Source organism: Ovis aries, chromosome 22 (assembly GCF_016772045.2).
Source record: "Ovis aries strain OAR_USU_Benz2616 breed Rambouillet chromosome 22, ARS-UI_Ramb_v3.0, whole genome shotgun sequence".
NCBI lineage: Eukaryota > Metazoa > Chordata > Mammalia > Artiodactyla > Bovidae > Ovis > Ovis aries.
The window spans coordinates 37,217,963-37,232,172 of record NC_056075.1 but is presented as its reverse complement, the minus strand read 5'-3'; the positions used below and the strand labels follow the sequence as shown (position 1 = coordinate 37,232,172).

At 46.7% G+C, this 14,210-nt stretch overlaps 1 protein-coding gene across 2 annotated transcripts in view; it reads left to right on the top strand.

Moving 5' to 3' along the window:
• Positions 1-9,776: 9,776 nt before the first annotated feature.
• The window catches only part of PDZD8 (PDZ domain containing 8), an 81,761-nt gene continuing 77,327 nt past the window's right edge, over positions 9,777-14,210 (top strand). For both annotated transcript variants that reach the window (XM_042238721.2, XM_012103001.5), the window contains exon 1: positions 9,777-10,895. In XM_042238721.2, the coding sequence (XP_042094655.1) occupies positions 10,021-10,895 (875 nt within the window). In that variant the 5' untranslated portion in view covers positions 9,777-10,020. The remainder of the gene's footprint in view (positions 10,896-14,210) is intronic.

The window sequence follows — 14,210 nt, the reverse complement described above, 5'->3', positions numbered from 1 at the left end:
CTTGGTTACTTTGTCCTGATTTTAAAAATAGTGTTGGCATTTTCTGCAGATCAGTATCTTATTCCTGTTTCATTAGTTCTGTTTTATTTTGATGTGTTTATTATTGAGTTACTTGTCCAAGCTCTTCCTTGAAACTCTGCTATCAACCAGGAAATAAAGAATTAAAGCATTTGATTGCTGTGTATTTTGTTACTGAACAGTGGTGGCTCTACTGCTGCTTAGCTAAAAAATAGAGTATAGAGGGGGTGGGGGGCAGTAAGGGGCAGTAAGGGCAGGCAGCACTATACAAATTTCCTTTTAAAGGTCCCAGGTGGCAGCATTCATAAAGAACTCGCCTGCCAATGCAGGAGATGCAAGAGACACAAGTTCGATCCCTGGATTGGAAGATCCCTTGGAGTAGGAAATGGCAACCCACTCTAGTACTCTTGCTTGGGAAATCCTATGGACAGAGGAGCCTGGCAGGCTATAGTCCACGGGTTCAAAATGAATTGGACATATAATGAACACATATACATTATGCATTCACTCCAGAAATTCTCTGGGAGTTGAGTAGGAATCTTTGTAACAATGCAAATATTTCTTGGCCATCAATAGCACATAAACAATAATAATAAAGTTCAGTTGTCCTTGATATTTTGCCAACTTTTAGCCACATAAAAACTAGAATGTGCAAATTTTTTTTAAAGCTTTGCCATTGTGAATCCATATTCATAATGCAGAAAGAGAAGACGAATCCTGTTTAACAGCCTGATTTATAATTTTCAAACATTTTCAGTATTCCTACTCTAGCCCTGAGTCCACATACTTTAAGACTGGGCCCCATTGCTTCAATCAGATAATCAGATTATTCTTTTCCTGAAGTTTAGCTAGTAATAACTTACTGACACTAAGCATGTGTCAGACTTCCTATTAAGCACTCTCCATATATTACCTTATTAAACCCTCTTAATAGTCTTGTGTCACCAGTAATTTTATTATCCTTGCTTTACAGAGAGGACTCTGAGGTTTGTAGAGTTTAAGTGACTTGCTCAAGGTCATATAACCTCTAAATCCTGGAGCTGGGATCTGACTCCAGGAGGCCAGAGTAACTCTGGGAAGGGGTAGTTAGGAGAGGTAACCTTGATGCACAGTGCCGTGGGCAGCTTGGACAGAGGAAGGTGATGTGGGAGGGTCAAGGTATAGGGAGAAAGGGCTGTAAGGACACGTTCCATTGGACTTTTCAGTCAGACCGGAGATTTGAGGTTCCCTCCAGGGAGCATCCCCAAGCACCAAGGACTAACAGATATCTGAACAGGTGGGCAGGAGTGCCAGTGTTGCCAGCTTTTCATATTCTCCTGACTTTAACATACACAGGGAAGAAGAATGTCCCATGTAACTGTGTTACTTTTAGATGCTCATTCTGAGGTCTGATTTCTTCTTTCCTTCCTTTCTCTCCCTCTCTCCCACTGTCTCCTCTGTCTCTGTCTCTCTCTTTCAGGAAATAGACACTGAGTTAACACCATGCACTAAGAGCTATGCCTGGTTCAGGATGAAACAGACAGAACCTCACCCCTATGTCCAGAGGAGAGACAGAGAGCAAGCTAACGAGAAAAGACTGAAAACCGCCATGATGATCCAAAATGTCACGAAGGAGAGGTAGGTGTTCTGGAAAAGCGGGAACTAGGGGGATCTGGCCCAGTCTCAGGGTGAAGTGAAAGTTGCTGTCGTGTCTGCTCAGGCCAGGAATACTGGAGTGGGAAGCCTTTCCCTTCTCCAGGGGACCTTCCCAACCCAGGGATCGAACCCAGGTCTCACGCATTGTGGGAGAGATTCTTTACCAGCTGAGCTACAAAGGAAGTAGGGACGAAGTCCCTGAGGCAGTGACATGTCAGCAATGACCTAGGTGGTAGTAGGGGTTAAACCATACAAAGGCTCGGGAGAATGTTTCAGGCTGGGAGCCCTTTAAGGAAAGAGCCCTGTGGATTGGAGCATGAAGATTCTGAGAGGAGGCTAGTGAGACTGGATTGTGAATACAGGGCAAAGTTCCAGATCTTCCAGACCAGGAAGTAGGCAAATTATGGGCCCCTGCTTAGTTTTGTAAATATAGCTTTCTTGGAATACAGCGACATTTGTTTATCTACCGCCTGTGGCTGTATTTGGCTACAATGGCAGAGTTGAGTGGTTACAATAGAGAACTCATGGCCCACAAAATCTAAAATATTTCCTTTCTGCTCCTTTACAGAAAAAGTTTGCAGACCCCTGATCCAGGGGGTGTTTCCAAATGAAACCAGTGCTGGGCAGACAAAAAAAATATCCAGTGACATAACTAGGCCTGCTATATCTATACTGGCCAGGCCAGTACCCACATGCTTTGTAGAGGAAGCCGCTTCTGCTCCTGTGGCCAGAGCGGAGTAGACCAGAGATCGGTCCCAGAGCAGCCTGCAACAACATCAGTTGAACAAAAGAGAGGCTGAACAACACTGAGATGACTCAGCACAAATGCGGGGTGAGGGGGCTTGGGGAGCTAACCAATCAGACCTTCTCTTTTGGAAATATGAGTGCCGAGTCAGCAAAATAAGGAGGGCTATTTGCACTCAGATTGTCAAGGCCAACATTACTTAGAAAAGAGTCTTGGTTTCTAAATATGTAGCTCACCCTACATCCCAGGGTGTAAACAGGAATCCACACAGTAAATACCTCCTTGACTGAAGGAAAACCACACTTGACTCTTCCTCCTAAGGAATTTGCCTGTCTTGATCACTATAGTCTGATGCCCTGGGAATATCTTCCTCTGCCTTTTCAAGAGAAAATGTTTCTGTTTTTGAGTTTTATTTATTTTATTAATTTGATTGCACTGGGTCTTAATTTGGGCACACAGGATATTTAGTTGCAACATGCGGCATCTAGCTCCCTGACCAGGGGTTGAACCCCAACCCCTCTGCATTGGGAGCTCAGAGGCTTAGACACTAGACTACCAGGGAAGTCCCTATCTTTGAATTTTAGACAGCAAGAAACGAGCTACTTTTCTGGCAAGGAATATGGTCAAAAGAAAGACTCCCTTATTGAAAGAGAATTTAAACACTTCAGTAGGTGGTTAGGAAAATGTAACCATGTTATGCCCAAGTCGCGAAATCTCCCAATGACCACCCGGGAGCCGATATCCGATGCAAAAGCAAGAAAGTTTTTATTACCAAGCTCAAGCTGGGGCTCCCACCGTTACTGACCCGGCAGCTAAGGAGAGGAGCCCCGAGTTTTGGGTTACACTGCTTATATAGGGAATATTCAGGTGAAAGGGTAACAAAGTGGGTGTTCAGGCTGAAGGACTACTGATTGGTTACCTCCCTCTTCCACTTTTAAGGGCTCTAACAATCATACTGGACACAATTGGATAATCCAGAATAATATCCCTCTCTTAAAGGAAGCTGAATAGCAACCTTAGTTCCATCTGCAACATTAATTCCTTTTTGTTGTATGACATAACTTATGGAAGGGTCCTGTTGATCATGGCATCCGGTCCCATCACTTCATGGGAAATAGATGGCCACAGGACTGGAAAAGGTCAGTTTTCATGCCAATCCCAAAGAAAGGCAATGCAAAAGAATGCTCAAACTACTGCACAATTGCACTCATCTCACATGGTAGTAAAATAATGCTTAAAATTCTCCAAGCCAGGCTTCAGCAATACATGATCCGTGAACTTCCAGATGTTCAAGCTGGTTTTAAAAAAAGCAGAGGAGCCGGAGATCAAATTGCCAACATCTGCTGGATCATTGAAAAAGCAAGAGAGTTCCAGAAAAACATCTATTTCTGCTTTATTGACTATGCCAAAGCCTTTGACTGTGGATCACAAGAAACTGTGGAAAATTCTGAAAGAGATGGGAATACCAGACGACCTGACCTGCCTCTTGAGAAACCTGTTTGCAGATCAGGAAGCAACAGTTAGAACTGGACATGGAACAACAGACTGGTTCCAAATAGGAAAAGGAGTACGTCAAGGCTGTACATTGTCACTCTGCTTATTTAACTTATATGCGGAGTACATCATGAGAAACACTGGGCTGGAGGAAGCACAAGCTGGAATCAAGATTGGCAGGAGAAATATCAATAACCTCAGATATGGGGATGACACCACCCTTATGGCAGAAAGTGAAGAAGAACTAAAGAGCTTCTTGATGAAAGTGAAAGAGGAGAGTGAAAAAGTTATCTTAAAGCTCAACATTCAGAAAACTAAGATCATGGCATCCGGTCCCATCACTTCATGGCAAATAGATGGGGAAACAGTGGAAACAGTGGCTGACTTTATTTTTCTGGGCTCCAAAATCACTGCAGATGGTGACTGCAGCAATGAAATGAAAAGACGCTTACTCCTTGGAAGGAAAGTTATGACCAACCTAGATAGCATATTGAAAAGCAGAGACATTACTTTGCCAACAAAGGTCCGTCTAGTCAAGGCTATGGTTTTTCCAGTAGTCAGGTATGGATGTGAGAGTTGGACTGTGAAGAAAGCTGAGTGCTGAAGTATTGATGCTTTTGAACCGTGGTGTTAGAGAAGACTCTTGAGATTCCCTTGTACTGCAAGGAGATCCAACCAGTCCATCCTAAAGGAGATCAGTCCTGGGTGTTCACTGGAAGGACTGATGCTGAAGCTGAAACTCCAATACTTTGGCCACCTGATGCAAAGAACTGATTCATCTGAAAAGACCCTGATGCTGGGAGGGATTGGGGGCAGGAGGAGAAGGGGACGACAGAGGATGAGATGGTTGGATGGCATCATCAACTCGACGGTCATGGGTTTGGGTGAACTCCAGGAGTTGGTGATGGACAGGGAGGCCTGGCATGCTGTGGTTGATGGGGTCCCAAAGAGACAGACACGACTGAGCGACTGAACTGACTGGCTGAAGGAGCGAATATAAAAACAAAAGAGGTGAATGTGCCCTGGGACCCCATTGTTGCACTGATTCCCAGCAGTAGATCTGGATCCGTCAGTAGATCTCAGGGGCTTACAAACTTCAAGCCTCTTGCAGTTGCAGCCTATCATTCTCCCCCACAGTTACCTTCCTCTGCTTTGCAGGGGAGTACAGCCAAGAGCAGTGTCTCTCCTCTCAGTCTAATGGGGCATTCTATTAACAGTGCTGCCTCTTCTCTAGCCTTTTCCTTCAAACAAGTGGTCTCAAAGTTTCAGAAAAATAGGGTAGCTCTCTCTCACCAAAAGTGGAGAGGATGACATGTGAATATATTCATTCATTTAATAAATATCAGTTGAGCACTTACTACATTCCAAGCTCTACATAACTGGGAAACACTGGTTTATAAGACACATTGTACAAGTGATGACAAAAAGACATGATGAACCTATATCAGGATTGAATCCCATGGGTTCGCAAAAGAGTTGAACACAACTTAGCAACTCAACAACAGAGACCTGAGAAATAGCTAGATAGCTTAAAGGATATATTTCTCTAAAGCAAAAGAGGTCCAGAGGTGGGACTGCAAGGTTGTATATAGGTTCAGTATCATTAGTGTTCTAAGATTCTTCTGTTTAATTATCTTCAATGCATTCTAAACTCTATGGTTTTCTCCATATCTTGTGATATTTGCATTATTTTATATCATTTTTATAAATGGTTAGTAGGTTACTCACAAAGTCTCCATATTCACATGCTTTGGCTTTCTCATCTTATTTGTTCCCTCACCAAGAGGAATTCAGAATTTAACAGCAGAAGTGGTTCATGCCTCTATCTGGCTGGTGAGAATGCTGGTCTTATTTGTATCCCATCTTCCAGTATTCAACTGCCTTTCCCCTTGAAATGGATACTTCCCAGGAAGGCTGGTGAGGCAGATACATTCCAATGACATCATTTGAAACTCATTAAAAGGTCAGCAGGCTGGCTAAGTACTTCTTCCTTCAAAAATATACTCAGAATCATAAATGTTGAGAGCTGGGGGTCAAAGGTTCTCAGACTTTTGAGTTTCTGTGAACTAGCATTAATATTTTTAAAAGGTTGCTGAATTGCTATTCTTCCAGAGAATGTCATTAAAAATAACAAGCTTCTAGGAACACAGTATCACCTCCCACAATGCACAGGACATCCCTCATAACAAAGAATTTTCCAGCTCCAAATGACAATAGCGCCCAGGTTCAGAAACCCTGGGCTAGCTGCCCTTAATGAAAGGCAAAAGAAGAGAAGCCCTCAACCTGGCAGACATCTGCATTGGCAGACACTGTTCAAATGTGGGAGTGGGTTGGCCAGATGGGCTATGATGAGGTCAGCTAGACAGGGGGTGGACTGGCTATCCCAGGCCTGGGCAGGGTGGAGGGACAGGGCCAACGCTTATGGACATCTAGATTTTAAAATGGGATAAGGCACATAAAATCTGTAACACTAAGCCTGACACATGGGCTTTCCTGATGGCTCAGCAGTAAAGAAACTGCCTGCAATGCAAGAGACACTGGTTCAATCCCTGGGTTGGGAAGATCCCCTGGAGAAGGAAATGGCAACCCATTCCATCATTCTTGCCTGGCAAGTCCCATAAACAGAGGAGCCTGGCAGGCTACAGTCTGTGGGGTAGCAACGATTAGAACATGACTGAGCATGAGCACGAATGAATGAACCTTAGGGGACAAACTCTGCTGGGCCCCTGATCAACCCTACATAATGGATTGAGAAGATTTGAGGTTCTCAGGGGTGATCTGAGGAGTAAGGATGAGGTAGGAGGGCAGAACAGGGAAGAGCCTACAAGATGGAGTCTGAAACCGAGACTCCCAGGAAAATCATCAACTTGTGTGTGGGGGAGGGAAGTGGGCGAAGAATATTTTAAGATGCATAATGCATTAACGCACAATTTGAAGTATCTCAGTATTGTGAAGATTACTCAATCTTCCACCTCGCCTCCAGCTTCTGTGATGTTTAATACAATGTGAACATGTTATTGGCTCAGTCCTGTCTGACTCTTTGTGACCCCATGGACTGTAGCTCACCAGGCACTTCTTGTCCATGAAACTTCCCAGGCAAGAATACTGCAGTGGGTTGACATTTCCTTCTCCAGGGAATCTTTCCTACCCAGGGATCGAACCCAGGTCCTCTGCATCGCAGGCAGATTCTTTACCCTCTGAGTCATCAGGGAAGCCTTACTACAATGGTGCAGGAGTATTACAAAGGTTTTTGGTGGATATTAAGGGTCTACATTTCCCACTGGGGTTGAAACAGTGTAGAACTGAGACAGCAGCCCAGAAGCAGAGGCAGGAGCCAGAGGTGATCACAGGAAAAGAGGCTGCTTGGAGCTCCCAGATATCCCTGCAGGGTTCTGGACTTCCACAGGATGTGGAATATGGTTTTGAGCCTAGTTCTCTCATCAGGATTACATTTTCATAGTAAAGGAGCCATTCTGGTCTCATACTTGGGCATGCTGCTGCTGCTGCTAAGTCACTTCAGTCGTGTCTGACTCTGTGGGACCCCATAGATGGCAGCTTACCAGGCTCCTCAGTCCCTGGGATTCTCCAGGCAAAAACACTGGAGTGTGTTGCCATTTCCTTCTCCAATGCATGAAAGTGAAAAGTGAAAGTGAAGTTGCTCAGCTGTGTTAGACTCTTAGCGACCCCATGGACTGCAGCCTACCAGGCTCCTCCGTCCATGGGATTTTCCAGGCAAGAATACTGGAGTCGGTCGCCATTGCCTTCTCCGACTTGGGCATGAGTAAGTAAGATGAGATCAGCTTGGTTCCAAAGTTCTATACCTGCTCCAGCTGGGTCAGAATTCTGTTTTCGTTCTAGACTTGCCCAGACTCAGGACAGTCACTGGCTTGGGGATCTTCCAGGACTAGAGAGGAGCCCTGCCCTGGCCCCTTAAGGCTATCCAGAACCAACGAGACTTTTAGGTATGGAGTATTCTGACCTTTAGTTCAGAAAACTAAGATCATGGCATCTGGTCCCATCACTTCATGGCAAAGAGATGGGGAAACAGTGGAAACAGTGACAGACTATTTTGGGGGGCTCCAAAATCACTGCAGATGGTGAATGCAGCCATGAAATTAAAAGATGCTTGCTCCATGGAAGAAAAGCATGACCAACCTAGATAGCTTAAAAAGCAGAGACATTACTTTGCTAACAAAGTCCATCTAGTCAAAGCTATGGTTTTTCCAGTAGTCATATACGGATGTGAGAGTTGGACTATAAAGAAAGCTGAGTGCCGAAGAATTGATGCCTTTGAACTGTGGTGTCGGAGAAGACTCTTGAGAGTCCCTTGGACTGCAAGGGGATCCAACCAGTCCATCCTAAAGGAAATCAGTCCTGAATATTCATTGGAAGGACTGATGCTGAAGCTGAAACTCCAATACTTTGGCCACCTGATGCAAAGAACTTGACTCATTTGAAAAGACCCTGATTCTGGCAAAGATTGAAGGCAGGAGGAGAAGGAGACAACAGAGGATGAGATGGTTGGATGGCATCACAGACTCGATGGACATGAGTTTGAGTAAACTCCGGGAGTTGGTGATGAACAGGGAGGCGTAGCATGCTGCAGTCCATAGGGTCCCAAAGAGTCCGACACGACTGAGCGACTGAACTGAACTGAACTGATCTGATCCGTGTGGGAGTAGGGGCAGATCTTTGTGTTGTCCCTGTGGTTGGAGCACAAAAGCATTTATGATGTAACCAGAGGGCAGGGGGAGTAACATTGTTGCTGGGCAACCTGGCTTCATTAACTCTATGGCTTTCCTCAAGGGGCTACCCTGTGCAAAATTTCCTAAAGTCTTTCCTCACCTCCCCCTCCCTCTTTCCCAACTCCCCCTTCCTGTGCCCCAGAGAACCAATCAGCCCCCTTCCAACTCTAGCCATCTTGTTGTCCTAGTGCAGAGTGGTGACCGAGGACTTAGGGTTTAGTTTTAGACAAACCAGGCTCCATTGTGTAACCCAGCAACTTCCTTTGCCTCTGTGCCAGCGTCTGCATTTGTAAAACGGATGCTGGCTAACTAAAACTGATGGCTAACTAAAACTGTCTCTTAAATGGACTAAATGTGGCAATACACTCAGGGGCTTAACGCACTCCAAGAGCTTGACGGTGACTATTCATCTTCCAATCATCTAGCAAGTTCATCTCACTCCTCATTCATTCCTTGTAGCGGTTCTTTTCTGTCCTTCTGGTTTAAATCTCAAATATCTATCTAGGTTAGTTCGCATCTGAAGCTTTTTTTTTTGGTTTGTCCCTCCTTCCCAGGGCCCACCCTCTGCGGACGCAGAGCGTGTTGGTCAGGCTGATGGTCGGTTACGGCAGTCTCCGAGGCAATGCAATCTTGTCCTCGGCTTGGAAAGTCTCCGAACCGCTAGCTCAGATCTTCTGCGGCGCGGCCCTGCATGGAAAGCCGCCAGCCCATTCTCAGGGGCGCGAGTGGAAGAATCACACTGCAGCAGAGGTAACAGACAGGGATCGAGGCCAATGAAGGGGGATGGGCGCATTAGAAGATAACGGGATGACCGGGATCAAGAACACGCCGCCACGCCCTCTCCGCCCGGCCTCTTCTCCTCCAGCCGGTGGCCCCAGTTATCCCCCTAGATCCGGACAGCGGCTTCCGAAGTGACAGCCACGTGGACTGCGGGGGACTAGAATGTTGCCGTGGGGGGCGGGGCTGGAAGGGCGCCTGAGAGGTGAAGAAGGACCCGCGTACGCATGCTCGGGCGCCGGCTGCCAGGCGACGCCGCCGGGAGCGAGTACGCTCCTGACGTCAGGCGCCGCTCGTCCAATGAGCGGCGGTCGGAGGGAGGCGCCGTTCCGCCCCCTCCCGCCTCCGCCGCCGCCTCCGCCGCCACCACGGCAGCCGCCTCCGGGAGTGTCTGAGGGGGCGCGGGGCCGCCGCAGGCTCGGGCGCCGCATCGCGCGGTCCGGAGCCGCCGGACGAGGCCCAGCGTGCCGCTTGCTCCGACCCCCGCCGCCCGATGTCCTCAAGATGGAGGCAGCGGGGAGGGCGGCGTGAAGAAAGCGGCGCTGTGGGCGCTGGGGCAAGGGCCCGGGCGTCCCGGGCGGAGGCGGCGGCGGCGGCGGCGGCGGGATGGGGCTGCTTCTCATGATCCTGGCGTCGGCCGTGCTGGGCTCCTTCCTCACGCTGCTCACCCAGTTCCTGCTGCTCTACCGCAAACAGCCCGAGCCGCCGCCGGACGAGGCCGCCCGCGCGGCCGACGGCTTCCGCTACATCAAGCCGGTGCCGGGCCTGCCCCTGAGAGAGTACCTTTATGGCGGCGGCGGCGGCGGGGCTGAGGAGCCCTCTGGCGGGCCCCCCGAGGGCGGCGCGACCCCTGCCCCCGAGACCCCCGTCCCGCCGACGCGGGAGACCTGCTACTTCCTCAACGCCATCATCCTGTTCTTGTTCCGGGAGCTGCGGGACACCGCACTGGCCCGCCGCTGGGTCACCAAGAAGATCAAGGTGGAGTTCGAGGAGCTGCTGCAGACCAAGACGGCTGGGCGCCTGCTGGAGGGACTGAGCCTGCGGGAGGTGTTCCTGGGCGAGACCGTGCCCTTCATCAAGACCATCCGGCTCCTCCGGCCCGTGGCGCCCTCGGCCACCGGGGAGCCCGACGGCCCCGAGGGGGAGGCGCTGCCCCCCGCCACCACCCCCGAGGAGCTGGCCTTCGAAGCGGAGGTGGAGTACAACGGGGGCTTCCACCTGGCCATCGACGTGGACTTGGTCTTCGGCAAGTCCGCTTACCTGTTCGTCAAGCTCTCACGGGTGGTGGGGAGGCTGCGCTTCGTCCTCACCCGCGTGCCCTTCACCCACTGGTTCTTCTCCTTCGTGGAGGACCCGCTGATCGACTTCGAGGTGCGCTCCCAGTTCGAAGGGCGGCCCCTGCCCCAGCTCACCTCCTTCATCGTCAACCAGCTCAAGAAGATCATCAAGCGCAAGCACACCCTTCCGAGTTACAAGATCAGGTGAGAGGAAGGTTGCGGGGGAAGGTCGCCCGGGCGCTAGGGCCCCCTGGCTGCTGGGACCCTGAGCCTGGCAGGGCACTGCCTCCGTCGTTGGGTGGGAAGGGCAAAGACTTATACAGCCCCTGCTTTCCAGGGCTCTTCCCCACCCTGGACGGGGCCCTCGATTAAGTGCCCACATTCTTTGCTTCCGAAGGGCATTAATAAGGAGCTGGAAGCCTTTCCGTGTGCTCTTGGTCATCCACGGTGCTGTCAGCGCGGGTCGAAGCAGCATATTGAAAATGGAAGGGAAGTCCCTCCTTCCCCGGACGGCTCTGGGACTGTTGAGAAACTATTTCTCTAGGTGGTTGCTGCATTGAGGGCAGCCTTGCAGCATCGCCTCGGCCACACTGAGAAATTGTTCGCGGATACCAAGTACAGGCATGAGGAGTGTGCTGGGAGCCCAGAGCTGTTGTATTTTGCAACCGCAGGCCAGTTTTGCCGTGGGTGCTTTGGCAACTTTCAAGGCAGAGGCAGCATCTATCGGAAAGGAATACTTTTCCACTGCAAATTGAAAACGAGTTGGGAGCCTATACATCTTGTACTTCTCTGTACCTTTTGTGTTAATGTCGTCTAGGGTAAATTCTGTAGCACAACCCCAGGCTGCCCCGTGACCTTTCAACTCTACTTGGCTGTAGGCTCCTCCCACAGTACCTGAAATTGCCCAACAGGTAGTATTTTAAGATGGGTAGTGATTTTAACTTTGTAAAACCTACCTATATTTGGCGGCTTGATTTTTGTGTAGTATACTATTTTGATTAATGTACAAGGGTTTGGGTTTTTATTTATTTTTAATATCGTAAAAGTGGAAGGGGAAAATAAGTTTTGTGGGGCTAGAGTCGGTGTTGAAGGGTCATATGTGGTCATTCTAAAACAGATAAATTTTTAATTTTACTTTAAGTGTTTAACCCTTTTGGATTTTGTTCTTTACCATAAAATTATGTCAGTCTGGTATTTGGCTTACCTAGTTCCCTTTAGTGGAAGTTACATGTTTCTAGATCACTAACTTGCTACCACAGTTTAAAACATCAATGACCCAGGTAATTCAGGAATGTTTTATGTTTGGGACAGAGTATTGACTTGTGTTATGTGGCAGGTTTACCTTAGTAATTGTGTTTGTTTAGGCTAATAGCACAGTGACAGCTTAAAACAGTCAGGTGGCAGAAATTTATAATGGAAAAGTTCCATAGATTTGCAGAAGATGGTGAACTGATCACTGTCTTGATTTCCTGTTCTGTGAAGTAGAACATATTTTATGAAGCCTGCTCTTTCAGCTCTGGAATATGTGACTAAATTCTCAATGAATTGCAGTGTTTAAGCAGTGAGGTGTTTATAGCAGTGTGTGGCTGAGAAAGTCATGAGAGAAAGTTGTTACAGATTTTGATATGTTTTCACAACTTCAGTTCTAATATTTTCTAAGTGGCTTTAAGATGCCAAAGACTTGACTAAGCTGTTACTAATATTTGGGGGTTATTTGCAGGATAGCCAGTGGTAACGGAGAAGGCAATGGCGCCCCACTCCAGTACTCTTGCCTGAAAACCCCATGGATGGAGGAGCCTGGTAGGCTGCAGTCCATGGGGCAGCTGAGCGACTTCACTTTCACGAATTGGAAAAGGAAATGGCAACCCACTCCAGTGTTCTTGCCTGGAGAATCCCAGGGATGGCGGAGTCTGGTGTGCTGCCGTCTATGGGACACGACTGAAGTGACTTAGCAGTGGCAATGAGATTACATGTGATTTGAGTTGTTTGGTTGTTTGTTTTCAATGTTGACTTGAAATTCAGTTAAATCTGAAGGAAATTACGATTTTAGGACTTACGGAGCCATTAATAGGTTTATTTCCTTTGAAGGAACTTTAGCACTGTTGAATTGAATAACATCATCATTTAAAATATAGTCAAATTGCTTTTATTTATTGTATCCACAAGGATTTTTAGAAAACCTAAAAATCTTGGGTGTGTTTGGGTGTTCATGATATTTCAACTTTTAAACCTTAAATGTTAAATGGTCACCTCCAGAAGTCTACACACTTGTGCTCTATATTCCAAAGCATTTCAGTAGTCAGTAAGTACTGCACAGAATATATCACTCAATTTGTAAATATTTACTGTGCATCTGCTGTGTGCTTACCATTTTTCTGGGTACAGAGTTTAAATACAGTCTCAACCCTAATGGAGGTTGGAGTTTAGTGAGGATTGGATTAGCTGTACTTCATAAGATTTAGCTAGAATGTCATTGATGGGGTAACATTGAAGTAACTAGGAAGCTGATTTTAGTTTAGTAAAGAAAATGATAGAAGTATGAGGATGGATAGTGCTGCTTCAGAAAGTGTTGAGTTCTCTTATCTGTGTGTAGCTTTTCTGCCAGGAATATTTTAAACTACTGATGTTGTGGAGCAAATTCAAGTTTTAGCAAAGAGAATAAATTAAAATACATTTAAGATGTGTCACAATTCTCATAATGAGAATTAAAATAGCTATGGTTTCTCCATTTTTATAGATGGGGGAAGAGTGCTCAGAGTAATTAAATAACTTGCTTAAAGTCACACAACTGTCAGATGGTGAAATGCAGCTCAGATAAAGCCAGACTACCCTGTTTTCTTAAACTATACTGTGTTGTCCTTAAGGGATTTTTAAAGTATGCCATCAAAGTGATGTATGTGGGGGGGAGGGGGTATCCTTCCAAATTAACTGAGAACTCTTAAGAGGCATATGATAGTACAGCTTTTTTTCCCCCTTAAATTAGAAGTTTTGCAAAAGATTCCTTTTAAATTTAAATCATAAGGTTAAATCTTTGGGTGCTACTCTATTTAGCGTTTCATTTTTAATCCAGCAGATTTTGTTTCCAAATAGAAGGTCTTGCTAGTTTATCCTTTTTAGCTGTCTACTCTATTTAGTAGAGCTAAAGCAGTAAAGAAAACTGTTTTGAGTCTTAGGATCTTTTGGCACTTGGAATTATTATAAAGCAGAAATATCTTCACAGTTGGCCGTGTTGTCACTTCTTCCCCCTCCTCATTTGTTTCTCATGTTGCTCAAAGTGTAAAGTGGCCCATCAGGGCTACCAGCTCTCATCAGATGAGAGGGCAGCTCAAGTGCTTGGCTGCTTTCTAAGGACCTAGCTGATAGACACTTCATTTTACCCAGCTAACATAGTTGGTAAAGGTTGTAGTATTTTTTTAATGAGTATGCATTTTTTTACATATTATTCTAATTTTATTAATATTCCAATGTCACTATCTCTGTTAATTTTTTTGATTTTTTTCTTAAAATGTACACTTTAAA